Raw genomic sequence first — 20,082 nt, 5'->3', positions numbered from 1 at the left:
GAGGGCAGGTCACCGGTGATGCCGGTCTCGGTGCCAGCTGAGGCCGTGGTCCCTGCAGTGCCCTGGCCGTTGTGAGCCCCCCGGTGCAGCCTCCGTGCCCGGCGATCGGGGGCTTGCTCGTTAACGTGTCCTATTGCGGGTGGCGCCGAGAGTCTGGACCAGCTCGGGTCCCAAGGACCCTGGGTGCCCCTGCCTGCCAGTGCCCACAGCGGGCCTGGCACATTGCAGGAGCCGGCTACGGGCTTGCGGGCTGGGAGGAGGGTGCCAGCTTGGAGGCATGACGTGCTAGGACTGAGCCAGCCGGGTGGCAAGGAACTGTGCGCCTGGGCCCACCGTGTCCCAGGCAAGAGCTGGGGTTACCAGCACCCCCGTGCTCCCCAGCACGCCCCAGCCTGGACCAGTGCAGCCCTTGACCCAGGAAGGTTGTGGGCAACCCAGCGGTGCCCGGGGAAGGGGCGGCTCTGCCTGCCAGATACAAACACGGCCTGACTCCAGACCAGCCAGGAACGGGCTCTTCCTCGGGGACTCTGTGCGCGGCCAGCAGCCCGGGGCTCGACGGGGCACCTCCACGCTCAGCTCCCGCCTTGGCCCACGTGTTCGCCTCACAGCTGGGGGTCAGGGCTTGGCAACGTGGGCAGGGCCCAGGGGCTGACGGCGAGCGGGAAGCAGCTCAGCCCCAGAGGGCAGGGTGGTGCCAGGCAGCCCTCGGCCTGGGCGTGACCCTCGGTGCCATTTCCCTGGGTCTGCACCACTTGGCTGCCTCCACACAGGCCAAGCTCTTGCGCCAGGGCCATGGGACTTGGCAGAGTCCTCCCCCCCCCCCGCCCCCCAAGCTACAGCTGCTGCCCCACTTCCCAGGCGATCCCCCTCCAAGGTCTGCTCCAGGGATGCCGGAATGCCCCTCTCTCTCCTGGTCCTCCCAGCCAGGCTCCAGTGCGGGCAGATGCCCCCCACCCTGGGGGTATTGCAGGGACAGAGGCAGCTCTGGGCTTGGAGGCAGGACTCCTGGGTTCTCTCCCTGGCTCTGGGAGGAGACTGGGGTCTAGCAGTTAGAGCAGGGGGGCTGGGAGCCAGGACTCCTGGGTTCTATTTCTCACTCTGTCTCGTGGCCTTACTCCCAGCGACATGGTTGCCTGCATTTAATATTTTCACATCCAAGGCTCCGTTCAGTAACAAACCCCGAAGCCCCAGCTACCTGGGACCCCCCTGGTTAATTCACATCGGCTCCATGCGGACAACTAGATTTCAGCTGGACAGAAGCTCATGCCTGGTTAGTGAAAAAACCTCTACACAAAAGGCAAAACCCAAACCTCTGTGGTGTGTGTGTGTCCCAGCGTCCCCTTTACTTGTCACTTAGGACAAATAGGACAAACCATGGCTTGTGTTCATGAATGTGTGTGTGTGAGAGAGAGAGAGATGCCCACTGGGGCTCTAAGGGGTGTTTAGGCCCCTCTCTCTATCTCCTTTCCTTCATGTCTGGAGGATATTATGGGCCCCAAACAGCTGCTCTGGGTCTCAAAGTGGCAGGGCAGCATTTCCCGAGGGGGTGGAAGCTTGGCCCCCTCCCCACTTCTCAATGACCCGACAGGGAGCAGGTCGGGAGGGTCAGTGGGGGGCTGCCGGGCTGCAGAGACCTGGGTGGGCGCTCACCACGGGGGCACCATACTGCAGGGAGCAGGGTGGGCGGTTGGTAGGGGGTGTTGTGCTGCAGGGAGCAGGGTGGCGAGTCGGCAATGGGCACCGTGCTGCAGGGAGTGGGGTGGGGTCTCAATAGGGGGCGCTTTGCTGTAGGGATCAGAGTGGGGTTCAGTGGTGGGTGCTGGGATCTCAGGAGGCCAAGGATGGTGGGTTCCTGTTTCATAAGGAATTTTATTACCTGAGGAGGGAAGATTTGCATTTGAGGGGAGGGAAACTGAGGCAAGGGGTGGCCGAGGCAGCAGGCTCAGCCGGGGTCACCAGCTCGGAGAGATTTGCAGTGATGCCGACTCTCCTGCTGGTAATAGCTTATTTAAAGTGACCACTCTCCTTACAATGTGTATGATAATCAAGGTGGGCCATTTCCAGCACAAACCCAGGGTTTTACAAGAATGTCTGGGGTGGGGGGGTAGGAAAAAACAAGGGGAAATAGGTTACCTTGCATAATGACTTAGCCACTCCCAGTCTCTATTCAAGTCTAAGTTCATTGTATCCAATTTGCAAATGAATTCCAATTCAGCAGTCTCTCGCTGGAGTCTGGTTTTGAAGTTTTTCTGTTGTAATATCTCAACTATCATGTCTGTAATCGCGTGATACACATTGTAAGGAGAGTGATCACTTTAGATAAGCTATTACCAGCAGGAGAGTGGGGTGGGGCGAGAGAAAACCTTTTGTAGCGGTAAACACCCATTTTTTCATGGTTTGTGTGTGTAAAAAGATCTTCTGTACTTTCCACGGTATGCATCCGATGAAGTGAGCTGTTTCTCACGAAAGCTCATGCTCAGATAAATTGGTTAGTCTCTAAGGGGCCACAAGTCCTCCTGTTCTTTTAAAGTCTAGAGTCGAGGCATTAACACGAGGCGTTGCCCAGAAACAGTTAATTGCAGCAGAGAAAGGGAATCCTGCCACAGCTACAGTGCTGCTAACACTGATCATCCCCCATTTTGGGAACCTCTTGAGCCCCTTTTATTTGGCGTGGGCTTCCATCACCACGGACTGGTGCATCCTAGGAATAATACACATGGACTGCTCCATCCCGCTGACTCAGGCTGGCCATGAGGGAGAGCTTGTTGCAGCCTGCCTCAGACCCTGGCCCCAATACCAGTGGTCTTCCTCGCCACCCTCAACTACTGCCCCCCCACCCCCCCATGCTGAGAAGAGCAGGACTTCTGTCTCTCATCCAGATGACAGGACACACGCCCTGAGCTCACCCACCAAGGAGCCACCCCCCAAAAAGCATCCGCAGCGAGATCGCTGGCTTCCACACCTTCTGCAGTGGGACCTGTCTCTTCTGACTGCCCAAGTACCTTGGTACCGGCGTGACTGACAGGCCTAGATCCAGGGGGCCAGAACCTTGGGGGGCGGGGAGGCCATGAGGTCCCACCCCCTCCATGGCTCTGCCCCTGCTCCTCTTCCACAGGGCTGGGCTGTGGCTAGCTGCCCCGGGAGCCCGAAGTGCAGTGGTGAGTCCCACGCGTGGCCCCTGGTTCGCGTGCCATGTCAGTAACACCTCGCTGGTCACTTCCTCGGCACCAGCCAGGATGTTACAGACCTCGGTCACCCCGCTTCGGCATCTCTTTTCCAAGCTGACCAGCCCCCGTCTTAACCCCGCCTCGTGCGGAAGCTGGTCCAGCTCCTTCGCCAGGTTTGGTGCCCGTCTCTGCCGCTGTTCCGATTCGAACGTGTCGCTTTGGAGCCGGGGTGCTCAGAGCTGCCCGCCGCGTCCACGGGGTGGGCGGCCCATGGGCAGCGGCCTTCGGAGCTCGTCTGTCTGACTAAGGCTCCCTCGCCTGCCCGCCCCCCGTTCCGTTCGCCGTTTGGGCAGCTGCTGCGGGCCAGCGAATGTTTTCAGAGAAATGTCCGTAGTACTGACTCACATACCGTGGCCGGGAGGGGGGCAGGCGGGGGAGGCACGAGCTGGGGCTGGCTGCTCTAAATCCCAAGAATGCGCCAGTCAGAGCAGCCGGAGCCTTGCCTGGCACAGGGCTGATTCCGGGAAACCTGGTGGTGGGGGAGAGTCTTTCCAAGCTGGTGACCCCGGCTGACCCTGCAGCTGCCCAGCGCGTAGGGATGATCCCACCGAGCGAGCAGGCCGGAGCCCTTGGGGTCTGTGCCTCCATCCTGGGGATACAGGGGGGGTGTTGAACCCAGGGTTTGATGTGCTGGGTTTCCAAGTGCAGAGGCAGTTGCTGGCAGTACAGGGGCCATGACACACAGCACAGCGGTCCCAAGTGCACCCAGGGGAAGGCCTCACTGCAAAGCCTCACCCCGCCTCCCTGCTTAGGCAGCAGAGATGAGCCCCAGAGTGCTAGGAGTTGGGGGACGTGTCCATGCTCAGATGCAGCTGCTGCCTTGGACCCCCTCCTTGCCTCAGTTTCCCTCTTCCCCCCTCCAAAGTGCAAATCTTCCCTCCTTGGGTAATGAAATTCCTGATGAAATGAACCCACCATCCTTGGCGGCCTGGAATCCCAGTGCTCCCCCCACCCACCACCCCTGCAGCTTGGTGCCCCCTGAAGCACAAGCATCCCCTCGCACCGCACTGGGCCAGCCCTGAGGGTTGGGGTGTGGGGGCTGAGACCCAGGGGGTTTCACCTTCTGCTGCACTGTGGGGCACCCGCAGGTTGAACTGGTGGATTTGCTGTCCCTGGAGTCTGTGACCGGTGCTGGGGGACCGTCAGGGACTCGGCCCGAGGTTGGGGCTGGTACTGGGGGGGCTGGGTGAGGGGCTGGGGCCTGAATCCCGGCGTCCCTGCGGGCGTGACCGTCCCTGAGTTTGAAGCAGTGAAACTGGCCCCAGCCCCTCCTGCTTTTTCGGTTTCCATCTGACTGGTCCCGTTTCCAAACCAGCTGTGGGGAAAGCCCAGCTCTGAGCCAGAGGGACAGACGGGCACGGGAGGAGACCGAGGGGACACCGAGCGCGGCTGGCCCCCCTCACCCCAGGCATGTGGGTCCCGGCTGCTCCCCAGCCCCCCTGGGCTCGGATCCACGGGGGTCAGGGCACGGGGCAGCTGTTCCTGGCCAGGTGCCAGCCATGGGCACAGGGCACCTGGGACTGTAACCCGGGCGTGCAGCTGAGAGCAAAGGGGGCTGCTAACGTGGGGCTGGGTTGATCCGGGCTGGGGGAGCAGCGGGGTCACCCCGGGTCGGCACTGGGGGAGGGGGTGGAGAGCAGGGTCGGACCCAGCTGCCCTAACACCCCCCACTCCTCGCACACTGGGGCTCATCTCATCTAAGCAGGGAGGCGGGGTGAGGCTTTGCAGTGAGGACCCTCGGGACCGCTGTGCCATGTGTCATGGCCCCTGTACTGCCAAGAGCTGCCTCCGCGCCTGGAAACCCGGCGTGGCAAACCCGGGGTTAAACACCCTCAGCATGGAGACGCAGCCCCCAAGGGCTCCGGCCCGCGCCCCCGGCGGGATCGTCCCCACCGGGGCCCCCAGCTGGGAGAGACTCGCCCCGCCCCGGGTTCCCGGAATCAGCCCCCTGCTCGGAAAGGCTCCGGCCGCTTTCGGTTTCCATCTGAGTCGGACACGTTCAGGGATCGCAGCCGCCAGACCCGGCTCGTCCCCGCCCCGGGATGTGGGTCGGCAGCTGCCAGGGCTGGGCCGGGCTCCCTGTGCTGCGGGGGGAGGGGGGACTGTCACTCACCGAGCACCCCCCAGCCAGAGAGAGAACCCAGGAGTCCGGTCCCCCAGCCCCGCCCCGCTGGAGGAGGAGCAGAGGTGTCACGAAGCGGCCGAGCTGGGCTCTGGGTGTCTTTGCCTCCCACTTTCCAGACTGGCTGGGGCTGGTGACCGAGCAGGACAGACGCTGCCCGCCCCCCCGCCGCTGAATTCACCCGGCTTCCTCGCTGAGCGACCAGCCCCCGGTAGGAGACCCCCGGCTCTCCCCCTGCGCGACATATCTGCCTTGCTGGCCCTGGGAAACGAACCCAGGAGCCCCGGCTCCCAGCCCCCCTGCTCTAACCACCAGAGCCCACTCCCCTCCCAGAGCCAGGAAAGAACCCAGGAGTCCCGGCCCCCAGCCCCCCAGCTGTAACCACCAGAGCCCACTCCCCTCCCAGAGCCAGGAAAGAACCCAGGAGTCCTGGCTCCCAGCCCCCAGTCCCCTCCCTGAGCCGTGCCTAGGGCCTGTCCCACCCGTTCCTTAGGGAGTTACCCAGGGAGGTCCCGGCAGTGCAAACGCCACAGGACAGTTTAAGCAGCGGGACTGGCTGGCCCACATGTGGGGCGGGGGGAGGTGTCAGGAACCCAGCCCCCTCCCCGGCTGTGTGAGACCCAAGCGGATCAGGGCCCTGCGGGGTGCTGTCATCTCCCTGGTGCTGGGGCCACGTGGTGTTTAGCGTGCTCCAGTCCAGTGCCCCGGGATCGCTCTGGCCTCGCCCCCAGGCTCTGGGATCCCCCAACCAGACGAAGAGGCACAAGGACTGTGAAGGGGGCTTTTTGCCCGTGAAAGCTTATGCCCGAATACATCTGTTAGTCTTGAGCTCCTCATTGCTTTTGTGGAAACAGAGTAAGACGGCCACGCCCGAGGCTTGAAGGACTGGGTGTTCCTGCTGAAATGATCAGCAGTGACAACGGGGCCCTAGCGCTAGTGAGAATCCAGCCCTGCCCTGGCAGCCTTTGTGGCTGCAAAGAAAACATTTCCAAATGTGATCTCGTCCAGACAGGGTTTTCTGCCTGAGTGTGCAGAGAGCCTGAGCCGAACGCCCTGTGAGTGGCACGAACTGCCTTGTTTCTAGTGCTGGCCTGTTAACTCTGAAACCTAACGATGACACAGTGACCTATTTCACTGCTCGTTCCAGCTATGGGTCGTCCCAGGCATAACACCTGAGGTTGGAGCCATTTGTTGCTGCGGGGGGAGGAGATGTGGGAGAAATGCTCCCTTTCTGCGTGCCTCTGGGGCAGAGCACCTTGGGCACCAGCTGTTGACACCCTCCTGTCCTTTGTGCAGGGCTCTCTGCTGCTCCCTCGCTTTAGCTGTGGCCATGGAGGAGCCCGTGTGCCTGGTGGGGAACGGGGCCGACGGGGAGCTGGAGGTGAACCCCGCGGCACTGGACATCCTGCGTGGCGTGGCCCAGCCCGTGGTGGTGGTGGCCATCGTGGGGCTGTACCGCACCGGCAAGTCTTATCTCATGAACTCCTTGGCCGGGAAGAAGAAAGGTGAGAGGTTTCCCAGCCCCCCTTCTCGTCGGCCCCAGGCTGGCGCCGGGAGCGAGGGGGCAGGTGCGCCCGGGCGCTGGGTCTCTACCCGTCTCCTCTCTCCCCAGGGTTCTCGCTGGGCTCCACGGTGCAGTCGCACACCAAGGGCATCTGGATGTGGTGCCTGCCCCACCCCCGCCGGGCCGGCCACACCCTGGTGCTGCTGGACACCGAGGGGCTGGGTGACGTGGAGAAGGTGAGTGGGGGGCAGCAGGAGGGGGCTGGAGGAAGGGGCCATGTGGCCCTTGCCTGGGGAGCAGATTCTGAGATCCCAAGTCCAGAGGGACCCTGGGACTGTCCAGCCTGGCCCCAGGGCCGGTCTAAGGGGTGGGTGGCTGGGCCCCGGCCGGGGGTGCTGTGCTCAAGGGGGCCCCGTGCCGGTACCTCCCTCCCACTGGCCTGCCGAGGCGTTTAGAGGCAGCCGGCAGGGGCGGCAGTGTCTAGAGGGGGTGGAGGGACCAAGCTGCGGGGGGTGGGGGGGCAGGGGAGCAGCTAGGTGACTCCTCCCAAGTGGGGGGTGCCCCTCCTCCCCCGCTGCCTTGCTCCACTGCCCCCCCACCCCGGGGGTGGAGCTACCTGCCCAAGCTCGGACCTGGAGGCTGGTGGTGGGGGGGAGGTGCTGATGTGGGGGTGTCCCCCCCCACCCCCCCACCCGTGTATCCAGTCTTGGCTGAGCTGGGGTGGGGGGCCCAGGGCGAGTCTGTCTGTCCTGCTGCCTCTGGCCAGGGTTGCCAACTGCTGAAAATTATATTTATGGACACTATAGAAAAAAATTACGGAGAACCCCATCTTTTTACGGAAACATGCTTACGTACTATAAAGAGCCGGTGACGGCCCCGCTGTGACTTACCGGCGGGGAGCCTGTGGGTGGCTGCTATGCCCGGCCCGCTGTACCCCGACCCCCAACGCCCCCCACTGCAGGGAGCCCGGCAGGGGTGTGTGCTGGACGCCCGCCTACCCGCCCCACCTTGCTGCTGAGCTGACCCTGGGGACGCCGCAGAAGAGTTCAAAGCCGGCAGCAGAGAAGAGCAGCCAGCAGCAGGTCGGAGGGACCCCCGCCAGGAGAATTCCCTTCCGCCCCCCCCAGCCCCGGGAACCGTGGACTCCCTGGGGCTGCCCCGGGGCCAAGGGGGAGGGACACCTCAGGTCCAGTGCAAAGCTCGTGGCTTTTTATTAATATCTAAATGGGTTTATGGAATTTATGGGCAGGTCCAAGTTTAGCGCTTTTTCACGGACTGTCCCTGAATTTACTGATGGTTGGCAACCCTGAGATTCAAACGCTGCCAGGGACAGAGAATCCCCCACGCCCCTGGGCCAGCTATTCCCAGGGTTCATTCCCCTCCCTGGTCAAAACGGGCACCTCATTTCCAGGCTGAATTTGCCTGGCTTCACCTTCCAGATGCTGGCTTGCACCCCCCACCCCTTATTCTGCTCATTGCCCCGAGCAAATCTCTGCTGCCCGCGTCCGGACGGACAGACGGGGATTGCGGTGCCCCGAAGCCTGCCCTGGGCCCAGCTCAACAGTGGGAGCCCTGGCCTCGCTCATTCTGGGGCAGGACTTCGAACCCTCAAATTGTCCTCGAGGCTCTGCTCCGGCCTCTCCCCAATGTATCACCAGCCAGCAGGGATGGCCGGCCCCAGAACTGGGCGCGGGAATCGCCAGGCCCAGAATCGGGCACAGGGATGGCCGGCCCCAGGACTGGGCGCGGGAATCGCCAGGCCCAGAATCGGGCACAGGGATGGCCGGCCCCAGAACTGGGCGCGGGAATCGCCAGGCCCAGAATCGGGCACAGGGATGGCCGGCCCCAGGACTGGGCGCGGGAATCGCCAGGCCCAGAATCGGGCACAGGGATGGCCGGCCCCAGGACTGGGCGTGGGAATCGCCAGGCCCAGAATCGGGCACAGGGATGGCCAGCCCCAGAACCGGGCGCGGGAATCGCCAGGCCCAGAATCGGGCACAGGGATGGCCAGCCCCAGAACTGGGCGCGGGAATCGCCAGGCCCAGAATCGGGCACAGGGATGGCTGGGCCCAGCACCGGGCAGACATCCAGCGTGTTGCCTCCAGGCCAACCCCAAAAGGGAGATCCCCTCCCTGCTCCCGCTGGAGAGCCCCCGTTTGGGATCCCAGGCTGGCGCTAGCATGGGCGGCTCGTGTTTCAGATCCAACCCCCGCTTCCCTGCCCAGGGCGACACGAAGAACGACGTGTGGATCTTCGCGCTGGCCGTGCTGCTGAGCAGCACCCTGGCCTACAACAGCAAAGGGACCATCGACCAGTACGCCATGGAGCAGCTGCAGTATCCTTGCCAGGGGGGTGGCCCCTGGGGGCATGGGGCTGGGGGCTCTGGGGGATGGTGTCACGGAGTCCCCGGGCGACGCTCTGGAACTGCTCCCCATGAAGCCAGGCAGGACTCTGGGGAAGTCTCCTCTCGGGGAGCAGCCTGTCTGCAGGACACACAGCTCACCGGGCTCCACCTTCCTGGGTCTGACCCCGGAGCATTCAGCCTCCCCTGCCCCTCCGTGCGCTTCCCACAGCGAGTCCGCCCAGGTGGGGTCCTGGGGAAGCCAGAGGGTCCTGCCCCCCAACTCCGCAATCAGATGTGACTCTCAGCCAGTCAGTAACACAGAAGGTTTATTAGACGACAGGGACATGGTCTAACACAGAGCTTGCAGGTGCAGAGAACAGGACCCCTCAGCTGGGTCCATTTTGGGGGGCAGTGAGCCAGACAACTACGTCTGCCCTTCACTCCATGTCCCAGCCAGCCTCAAACTGAAACTCCCTCCAGCCCCCCCTCCTCTGGGCTTTGTCCGTTTCCCGGGCCAAGAGGTCACCAGATTCCTTTGTTCTCCAACCCTTTAGCTCTCACCTTGCAGGGGGGAAGGGCCCAGGCCATCAGTGGCCAGGAAACAGGGTGTCGGCCATTCTCTGTGTCCAGACCCCTGCACACACCTGCCCTCTAGGGCTCTGTAATGATCATACACCCTTATCCCCACCCCCTAGGTACTTAAGAACTGCCTTGGGGAAACTGAGGCACCCCCACAATATTCAGAGGAAACATTAAGAACAGTCCCGCTTCATCACAGATGGGCCCTGAGGGGGTGCTGTGCTGTGCTCAAGGGGGCCCCGTGCCGGTACCTCCCTCCCACTGGCCTGCCGAGGCGTTTAGAGGCAGCCGGCAGGGGCGGCAGTGTCTAGAGGGGGTGGAGGGACCAAGCTGTGGGGGGTGGGGGGGCAGGGGAGCAGCTAGGTGACTCCTCCCAAGTGGGGGGTGCCCCTCCTCCCCCGCTGCCTTGCTCCACTGCCCCCCCACCCCGGGGGTGGAGCTACCTGCCCAAGCTCGGACCTGGAGGCTGGTGGGGGGGGGAGGTGCTGATGTGGGGGTTCACATCAGGTGGGGATGTGGGGCTGGAGCTCCTGCGGGGTGGTCCCTGGCGGGTACGGCTCTGGGAGTCCTGGGGGGTGGCCCCTGGGGGATGTTGGTCAGGGGCTCTTGGGGGGTGATCACTGGGGGAAGTGGGGCTGGGATTCCCCGCTTTTAGTCCAAAGCTAGGCAGTACCATCCAGGTCTGGCCCCAGTTTGAGTCCTCAGCCCCCGGCCCAGCTTTGTGTCAGAGCTGACGGAGCACATCAAGGTGAAGGCGCAGGGAGGGGACGACCTGGAGGAGGACACGGAGTTCGTCCGCTTCTTCCCCAGCTTCATCTGGGCCGTGCGGGATTTCACACTGGAGCTGAGGATCGAGGGGCAGCTGGTGACGGAGGATGAGTACTTGGAGCATGCGCTGGCCCTGAAGAAAGGTGAGCTGGGGTCAGCTGTGTGCAGGAGGGGCCCATCACACCTGGTGACCTGCTTCCTCCCTGCCCCCGAGATCAGACCCATGGGCCCATCTACCCCGGCATCCCAGCTCCTGCCACTGAGGATCATGGCCCAGGAGCCCAGTACGCTGCACAAACACAGAACAAAGATACAGGCCCTGCCCCAATGAGCCGACGGTGTAAGAGACACGTGGTGGAGATAGACGGGTGGGGGTGCGCCTGGGGACAATATAGGGCCCTTTTTGGCCCTCGCGTCTGTGAACGTTCCTTGGCCAGGTCCAACCGAAACCCTAACCTAAGAGTGAGGAGTGCTATTCCTAGGAACCCTAGCCCTATGTGACAGGTTCGGTCACAGAGACCCCTTGGGACTGTCACCTGACGTGCTGAATTTACCTCTGAGCCTGTTTTCCATGCCAGCTTGGGACTCCAGAACCTGCCTTGTTGAGCCAGACACACCAGCCTGCTGCAACACAGAGCCAGGGTCTGAACCATGTCCCCCAAAGCTGCAGACTTTAACCAACAACTGCTCAGTAGGTCACCTCTCTCCAGCACCCAGACACCCAGTTCCCAATGGCATCCAAACCCCAAATAAATCTGTTTTACTCTGTATAAAGCTTATATAGGGTAAACTCATAGATTGTCTGCCCTCTGTACACTGATAGAGAGATATGCACAGCTGTTTGCTCCCCCAGGTATTAATCACTTACGCTGGGTTAATTAATAAGCAAAAGTGATTTTATTAAGTATAAGAAGTAGGATTTAAGTGGTTCCAAGTAACAACAGACAGAACAAAGTAAGTTACCAAGCAAACTAAAACAAAACATTCAAGTCTAACCCTAATATATTAAGAAACTGATCACAGATAAAATCTCACCCTCAGAGATGTTTCAGTAAGCTTCTTTCACAGACTAAAAGAACAGGAGGACGTGTGGCACCTTAGAGACTAACAAATTTATTTGAGCATAAGCTTTCATGAGCATGCATCTGATGAAGTGGGCTGTAGCCCACGAAAGCTTATGCTCAAATAAATTTGTTAGTCTCTAAGGTGCCACAAGTCCTCCTGTTCTTTTTGCGGATACAGACTAACACGGCTGCTACTCTGAAACCTTTCACAGACTAGACTCCTTCCTAGTCTGGACCCAATCCTTTCCCCTGGTACAGTCCTTGTTAGTTCCAGCAGACATCTTAGGTGGGAAGCTGGGGTGTTCTCATGACTCCAGCCCCCTTTGTTCTGTTCCACCCCCTTTTATAGCTTTGGCACCAGGTGGGAATCTTTTGTCTCTCTGGGTCCCCACCCCTCCTTCTAAATGAAAAAGCACCAGGTTTAAGATGGATTCCAGTGTCATGTGACATGGTCACATGTCCTGTGAGACCCCCCCCCAGCCTCCATTCTTCCGTGGCTGGCCTACACATACCCAGGAAGGTTTGCAAGTAAACAGAGCTATTTACAACCAATTGCCCTAGTCGATGGGAACCATCAAGATTCTAAACCACCATCAATGGCCCACACTTCGCATAATTATAAGAGGACCTCAGAGTTATACTTCATATTTCTAGTTTTAGATACAAGAATGATACACTCATACCGATAGGATGACCACACTCAGTAGATGATAAGCTTTGTAATGATCGTTACTGGAGACCTGTTGCATAAAGCGTATGCTAGTTACATTATGTTTACACTCATAAGCATATTTCCATAAAATATTATGGAGTGCAATATCACACCCGAATTCTAAGTGGCCTACCCACAGGAAACTTAATCCCAACTTGATCTCTCCTATCCATGTGAACCAAAACACTAACTCTATGTGCCTACCCATAAGAATCCTAATCCTGACTCCAAGTGGCCTAACCATAGGAACCCTAATGTAAGGGCGGGGAGCCCTCTTCATAGGAACTGTAATTCTACCTACCAGTGGTCTCCCTTTAGAAGCTCTAAACCTAGGGCAGGGATCCCTACCAATAGGAGCCCTAAACCCTAACCCCAAGTAGCCTCCCCACAGGAACCCTCACCCTACGGCATAGAGCCGTAGCCCTTACTCTAACTCTTACCCACGGGAACCCTCACCCTAGGGCTGGGAGCCCTCCTCATAGGTTCTCTAACCCAAGGCACCTATGCATAGGAACCGTAATATAAGGGCAGGGAGCCCTATTCTAGCAACCTTAACCCTACCTGCAAGTGGCCAACCTATAGGAACCGTCACCCTACTCCAAGTGGCCTAACCATGGAAACCCTAAACCTATCTCCAAGTGCCCTACCCATATGAACAAGAACCCAAAGTCAGGAAATCCTATTCATAGGAACCTTAATTCTAACTCTCAGTGGCCTACCCACAGGAAGCCTAATCCCAGCTCGACATATCCTACCCATGTAAACCCAAACCCTAACTCTATGTTGCCTCCCTCCGAGCTCTGCAACTCCGATCCCCGGAGCTCCTGAGCGGCGGTTGGGAGAGGTGTGTAGCTACGGCTGACCGTTTGGGTCTGGTGAAACCTGCAGATTAAGGTGCCATTTCACAGGTTCTGGTTGGGTTTGTTGACTTGTTCCTTTGGGAGGAATATAAATAATAAAAAAACCCCAAAAAACTGGATTTTTTTCTATTGGTTTTAAATAACGTTTGGTTCCAAAATCTCCATTTGATTCTATTCCATGTCCCAACTCCAAACGTGTTTAAAAACGGCCGTGATGAAAACACCAGGTTTCCTTTGGCCCCAAAGTAGATTTTTTTCAGCTTTTCAATTTGCCAAAACTTCTCATTTTCCACCTGACCTAAGCCAAATTTTTCCATGATGTTTGGAAGCTTCCAATGACTCAAAACTCCTTTATTAGCCCAGTGCTGGGTGTAGCCTTCTGCTTCTCCTTGGCTCTCCAGGCAACAACAAGAAGGTGATGGACTACAACCTGCCGCGACAGTGCATCCGCAATTTCTTCCCCACCCGCAAGTGCTTCGTGTTTGTCCAGCCGGCGTCGCGGCAGGAGATGGGCCAGCTGGATTCGCTGCCCACCAGTGCCCTGGACCCGCAGTTCCTGGACCAGACCCGCCGGTTCTGTGACTACGTCTTCCAGTGCTCCCACGTCAAGACAGTTAAAGGAGGGATTCTGGTCAATGGGCAAAGTACGTTCGCCCCGCGGCTGCTCTGTGGAGACACAGACTGATGGCTTTGCCGGCCAATCTACCCTCTTTGGCTGAGAGAAACCCAGCCCCGAGGAGGGAGGGAATTTCCCCTGCATGCGGGGGGGGGGGGGGCGCTATTTTCAGAGAACATTTAGCAGGTGTTGGAGAATCGAACTCTCTGTGACTCCGGGAGATCCCCTGGTGCCCTGGGTCCTTGGTCTCTCTCCCTTTGTCCCTGTCTGGCAGCCGCCTTCTTGCCCAACACCCCAGGGGTGAAAGCAGAACCCTCACAAGCAGGAGCGGTTACCCCTGCAGCTGGAGAGACGAGGGTCCCCTAGCGGGGCTGTGACCACTCGGATCCCCTGTTGATGGTCGTGGGGGGGCACCTGTAACACACTCTGCCGTGGGTTGCACCGGGTCTTGTAGCAGAGATGGAAACTGGGGGTTCTCCTGCATTCAGGGATCCTTGAGCCACTTGGCTTCAGATTCGGACAGGTGACGACACTCACCTGCCTTGGCAATCTGCAGGTTAAACGGCCCCAGCCTGGTCCCAGCTCTGCAGAGAGGCCAGGCAGAGCCCTGCTGACATGCTGCTGGGTGTGACGGGTGCCTCTGCCCCCGGGCTGACCTTGTTCTGGGCCCGGTGATGGAGCCCTGGCTCTGCTCAGAGGATGCTCGTTTCGAGCCTCTTGCGCTTCGAATCCCAGATGAGCCCCGTTGGACCGGGGTCTCCAGAGCTAAAAGCAGGAGCTCTGTGTCTGCGACTGGAATAACCCCTACCCCCTGCGGGTCGGCGCGGAGGAGAATAGGGACAAACTCCCCAGCAGAGTCCTTGGGGGGCCAGGTGCTGTACAAATGTACAGTCCCCTCCCCCCAGCTCTTACTCCTCCCCCTTCCCTCCCCCAGGGTTCAGCTCCTTAGTGCAGAGCTACGTGGGCACCATCCGCAGCGGGCAGGTGCCCTGCCTGGACAACGCGGTGACCGCCATGGCCGCCATCGAGAACGAGGCGGCCCTCAGGGAGGCGCTGGCTCACTACGCGGCCGGGATGGGGGGGCTGCGGCTGCCGGCGGAGCTGGGCGAGCTCTCGGCGGCGCACGGGAGGTGCGAGGCGGACGCCCTGCAGCTCTTCATGCAGCGCTCCTTCAAGGACGAGGAGCAGGGGTTCCAGAAGCAACTGGTGGTAGGTGGGGGGGGTCCCGGGCCGGGCAGCAAGGAGAGCGTTGCTGGGGTGGATTTGCAGGGCAGGGGGGCCCGCTGGGCAGCAGTGGTGGGTCAGGGCCCCGTAGTGCCACGTGTCGTACGGATACCCGACCGAAACCTGGTGCGTGCTCCAGGGACCGTCCAATCCCCAGGTGACCCAACTGGCTAGTGGACCATTGGCCCTCCCAATCCCCCAACTGGCCAATGAATCTGTGACCCTCTGATCCCCCGAGTGGCCAGTGAGCCTTCGTCTCCCCCAATCCCCTGACTGGCCAGTGACCCGCTGTCAGGCGCAGGTCTCAGCCAGAGGAGGCGGGAGGGCACCGGAATCCAGCCCCAGCCGTGGCTCTGCGATGGGGTTTCTCCCTTTCCTTGCCCAGGCCGGGATCATGGAGCGATACGCAGACCTCCTCGCAGAAAACGAGGCCGTTTCAGAGCAGACCTGCCGCGCCCTGCTGGAGGAGCTCTCGGCCGCCATGCAGCAGAAACTCAGAGCCGGGCTTTACTCCCAGCCCGGCGGGTACCAGGCCTACGACAGGGACCAGAACCGGGTGGTGGAGGATTACCGGGCGAAGGCCAACAAAGGGGTCAAGGTGAGTGTCTGAAATTAGCCCCCCATCCCCGCTCCAGCCTGGCAGTCACAACAGCGAGCTCAGCTCCGAGAGAAGGAGCCGGATTCTGCTCCGGTTCAGGCCTCGTCAGCAGAGCTGGTGCCTAAACCCCAGCGTCTGAGTCAGGCTTCCCCGTTTCGCTGAGGACAAAGTAGAGGGGCAACGGCAGGGAAAGGCCGTGGGGTAACCGGGTTCTGATCAGTGACAGATTTAGAGTTATTGGGGCCCTGTGCTCAGCTTCATTTCTTCCCCCCTCCCCCCCGTGGGGGGGAACATTCTCTCTTATCTCCCCCATGGGAGCTAAGTCGCAGCCGGAGGACTCAGGAGGAGCAGGGGCTGCCATGCAGCCGGTGGCTGGAGAGACGCATCGGTTTCTGCTTGAAAGCGTCGCTTCTCTTTGGTCAGCGCTGTGGCTGCCCTGCTCCTCCTGACTCTCCAGCCGCGTTCGCAGCGCTCCCACCCCCTGCACCACCCGCCTGCTCCCCTGAGCCTCCCTCCCTGCTCCCCTGCCCCCCACAGCTTCTGTCCCCTCAGCCCCCCTCCTGCCAGTGCTAAGCTGCCCAAGTGCCCGGCCCTGGGGCCCCCTGTTGTTGGGGGGCCCCGTGCCGGGGCACTGTGTGTTTCATGGTATATCCGCCCCTGGATCTGATTGTGACCTGCAGTCACTGTGGCCCATGGTGATCCCACACGGGGAATCCGTGGTCCCACAAAGCCCCTTGGTCATGGAGCTGCTTTTCTGAGCAGAAAGGCGCTGGGGGGCAAATTCCCCCCAGGATCCTGCCCCGCTCTGAATGGGTCCAATCCAAATCTTTCCATTGACTGCGATGGGCTTTGGATTGGGCTCTGTATGAACAGTGACTGGGCCCTGGGTGAAATGACACCACATGTGTCATAGGTTCATTGATTCTCAGCCCACGAGGGACCCCTGTGGTCACTGGGTCTGACCTCCTGCATAGCACAGGGCGTAGGACATCCCCGAAGTGCTTCCTGTTTGAATGAGAGCAGACCTCATAGAGAAACACCCCAAATTCCCCAGCAGGCACGAGCATTTTCCTTGCCGGCAGGCAGCTCCTCTCGACCCGGTCGCTTGCTTTCTAACCCATTGGGAAGCCCCCACCAAAGCGTCGACTTTCCTCCTCCGAGGGGATGAGGCCGCAGAGAGGTGGGATCAGCTCCTGTGCTGCAGCTCAGCTCCCATCTCCCCACCCCTGACTCCGGCCTCTGTGATCCCGCCGGCTTCGTGGGGAGAACATTTTGCCCCGAGGCGGAATAGAGTCCCCCTGAGAGGCCTGCTCCCCTGAGGAAGGAGGGAGCTCATTAGCATATCGATTGGATGAATAATCCAGCACTTGGCCACCTCTGGTCCAGGCGGAGGAGACTCTGGAGCAGTTTCTGGCCAGTAAGAAGGCGGAGGCGGAGGCCGTGCTGAAGGCCGACAACCTGCTGACTGAGGCAGAGAAGCACGTGGCCGGTGAGCTCCTGCGAACGAGCTGCTGCCCCCGGTTTCTGTCGCTGCAGCATGTCCGTGCAGCGCCTGGTGCCGCGGGGCCCTGGGCCAGGACTGGGGCTCGTGGGTGCTACGGCCAGGCAGACTGCAAAGAATACCGGGGTCACACGCTGCAGAGCGTCTGTCGGCCAAACTCATTGCACCCAACAGGAGCTCCCTGCATCCCCCCCGCCCCAGCAAACTCCCCAGGTGCCCCCTCCCAGCCCCCTTTATTTTAGAGACTCCCTGCAACCCCCTGCCCCTCCTCCCATGCCAGGTGATCTGAATGCCCCTCATTTCTTCCCACACCCAGAGCTCTGTATGCCCCCCACTCCTCCAATGCCCAGGGCTCTGCATGCCCCCTACTCCTCCAATGCCCAGGGCTCTGCATGCCCCCTACTCCTCCATGCCCAGGGCTCTGTGGGTCCCCATCCAAACTGTCTTTCAAGCTGTGGTTAGGCAGGTCCCATGCTGAGACACTGGTGGCTTGGGAATGGCTCCCTCGTTACCCCTCCCTGTCTCATGCCAACCGAGTCGGGGGCACGGGTTTGCATGGTGCCCGGGGGCTGCTCTGGGCGGTTGGGGGAGGGGTTGTGCCTCTATTACCCCCTTTCTTTTCCCCCCAAAGAGGAGAAGCAGAAGGCTGAGAGGCTGGAGCAGCAGCGGAAGGCGGCGGAGGAGAAGCGGCTGCAGACGGAGCAGCTGATGAAGGACCAGGAGCGCAGCCACCAGGAGAACATGAAGCAGCTGGAGGCCAAGGTGGCGGAGGAGCTGGCCGGTGCCCGGCAGGAGGCGGAGCGGGCGCTGGAGAGCAAGCTGAAGGAGCAGGAGGCCATGCTGCAGAAGGGCTTCGCGGAGAAAGCCAGGCTGATGGAGGACGAGATCTCGGGCCTCAAGCGGGAGATCAGCTCTGCCAGCAAAACTGACTTTCTGTCAGGCCTTTTCAGCACCATCAAGGAGGGGCTCAGAACCGTCGCCAGCGTGTCCGATTTTCTGACATCCAGGCGCCAGCAGGGGAAGGGGACGAGTAACCCGAGTAAAACCCAGAGACGAAAGTAGCCGGGCCCCTGTGGGATCCTCCCTGGCGGCAAGTCCCACAAACGCTGCTTCCCTTTAGAATCAAAAGCTTCTGCTGACTAATTCCTGTGATCTGCCAGCCCCCACAGCTACTAACACAGGGCCTGGAGCTGTCTGCAAAAGGAAATCACAGGATTCCTGGGTTCAGTCCCCAGCTCTGGGAGGGGAGCAGGGTCTAGTGGTCAGAGTAGGTGGGCTGGGAGCCAGGATGTCTGGGTTCTCTCCCCATCTCCTACACTGTAATTCTGTGTAACTTTGTGCTGATCACATCACTGTTCCATGCCTCAGTTTCCCCCCTGTGAAATGGGGACCTTCCCTCTGGGTGGGGAGGACAAAGCGTTGTTTGTCTGTTAGGTGCTGAGCGGATGGTGCTATCCACGTGCACAGTGGTAACACGGGGATCTCCAGCAAATGGCTCCGATTTCCCTCTCTGCCCCTATAAATGTGTAAATGCAACCCCACTCCCAGGGCTCTCCCCGCTGCCCGCTGGAACGGGGCTGCCGGATGTCTAGGGAGAGGCAGCTGTGGGGATGTCTCCTTTCCCCAGCTCAGCATGCTGAAAGCTAGGTCATTATCTCCCCGGCTGTAATGGGAGCTGCTGACACGTGGCTACAAGCTCTCCAACGCCTGTATCTCCCTGCGCCGGGAGACTCTGCACCCTGCAGCCTGGGTATGAATTAAACAGGTTTGCATCAGCTGGAGCAGCCCTGTCCCAGTGTCTGTATTAACGACACTCCTGAGTCAATTGCAGTCGCTCTCCCTCCACTCTGAGAAAACACAGAAGTGGAGGGGCTATTTCTCTCCTCTGCGGAAGCACGCAGCTGTCCCATGAGGCTCTGCAGCATTAGATTCCCCCTTCCACACTGACAGATATTGATATGGAGAAGATCCTACAATCGGAGCTAAATGGAAGGAGCAATTAAGCCCCTTCATGGAGTGAGATGGCCGGAAATTACAGAAGCCACTGTCCAAGGCACTGGGCCACAGGCCGAGGCTAGAGCAAAAATTAAAGGCAGGTAGTTTCCCTGGTTGCAAAGGCAGGGGCTGAGGTTTCGGGCAGATGTGTCTGTGGGTTTTTAGAGCAGAAAATCCAGGAGAAAGGGAGAGAAGCAATGGCGAGCGAGCGTGAGCCCGAGCAGGAAGCAAAGGGACAGCTTCTTAGGCACAGATCCGGCTGGAGAGGCACACTGGGGATGTCTGAGCAAGGAAACTTCCCACTATTGTATGTCTCCACTGCAGTCCAGGAGGCAGGCGTGGGTGGGCATTTGTTGTAAAGACACAGGATCGCACCCAAGAACAGACCTGACTCGTAGCTTCGATTTCTCCTCTTAATAGAAACAACCCTGTGATGCCCCAGTAATCAGCCAACCCCACGGGCCAGAAGGGCAGCAGCAGGTTTCTGAATGGCAGCCGGTCTGGCTCTGGGGCCCTGCAAAGATCCAGCGCTTCCCCTGGGAGCGTGTTCCCGTGGCTAATCACCCGCCTGGTTAAATTGTCTTATTTCCAGCTGCATCGTGTCTGGCTTTAGCTCCCAGCCGGCAGTTCTTGTTCTGCCTTTCTCCACCGGCTCACAGGCAGGGACTCCACGGGGGCGTCAGACGGCAGGACTCCCACTCCTGAGCAGGGGCGGGGCATAGTCTGGGCATTTAACTCGAACCGCTTCGACCAGAACACCCCGAATGTTCACCAGGGACTCTGTGCTGCAGAGCCGGGCGCGAGGCAACCTGCCGGGGCGCGAGCACGGCCGAGCGTGCCGAACAATCGGCTTTTAACTGAAAGCTCTGCACGGTTCATACTCTGGGCATTGCTTGTGTGTGTGTGTGTGTGTGTGTGTGTGTGTGTGTCCCTGCCGCCCCCTGCTGGAGGGGACGAGCCCTGCAGGG

The 20,082-nt window shown here is 60.2% G+C and overlaps 1 protein-coding gene across 2 annotated transcripts; it reads left to right on the top strand.

Moving 5' to 3' along the window:
- The first annotated feature begins 5,178 nt into the window (after positions 1-5,178).
- On the top strand, positions 5,179-18,900 carry LOC140902431 (guanylate-binding protein 3-like). 2 transcript variants are annotated; one of them, XM_073322489.1, is made up of 10 exons: positions 5,184-5,560; positions 6,646-6,854; positions 6,962-7,089; positions 9,079-9,188; positions 10,494-10,687; positions 13,582-13,824; positions 14,731-15,005; positions 15,406-15,618; positions 17,005-17,107; positions 17,751-18,900. In XM_073322489.1, the coding sequence occupies exons 2-10, from the start codon at positions 6,680-6,682 to the stop codon at positions 18,179-18,181; spliced, it is 1,872 nt and encodes a 623-aa protein (XP_073178590.1). In that variant the 5' UTR covers positions 5,184-5,560; positions 6,646-6,679; the 3' UTR covers positions 18,182-18,900. The 2 variants fall into 2 exon arrangements, with proteins under 2 accessions (XP_073178591.1, XP_073178590.1); XM_073322490.1 differs by lacking the exon at positions 17,751-18,900 and having other exon boundaries at positions 5,179-5,560; positions 16,701-17,098.
- The last annotated feature ends 1,182 nt before the right edge of the window (positions 18,901-20,082 follow it).

Source organism: Lepidochelys kempii, chromosome 24, assembly GCF_965140265.1.
Source record: "Lepidochelys kempii isolate rLepKem1 chromosome 24, rLepKem1.hap2, whole genome shotgun sequence".
Lineage (NCBI taxonomy): Eukaryota > Metazoa > Chordata > Testudines > Cheloniidae > Lepidochelys > Lepidochelys kempii.
This window is presented reverse-complemented; position numbering and strand designations above follow the sequence as displayed.

Excerpts from the sequence above, each read along its gene's own strand:
- LOC140902431 (XM_073322489.1), top strand. The coding sequence starts at position 6,680 with ATGGAGGAGCCCGTGTGCCTGGTGGGGAACGGGGCCGACGGGGAGCTG. Across the intron at positions 7,090-9,078 it reads GGCTGGGTGACGTGGAGAAG|GGCGACACGAAGAACGACGT; the intron begins GTGAGTGGGGGG and ends TTCCCTGCCCAG. Across the intron at positions 10,688-13,581 it reads TGCGCTGGCCCTGAAGAAAG|GCAACAACAAGAAGGTGATG; the intron begins GTGAGCTGGGGT and ends TTGGCTCTCCAG.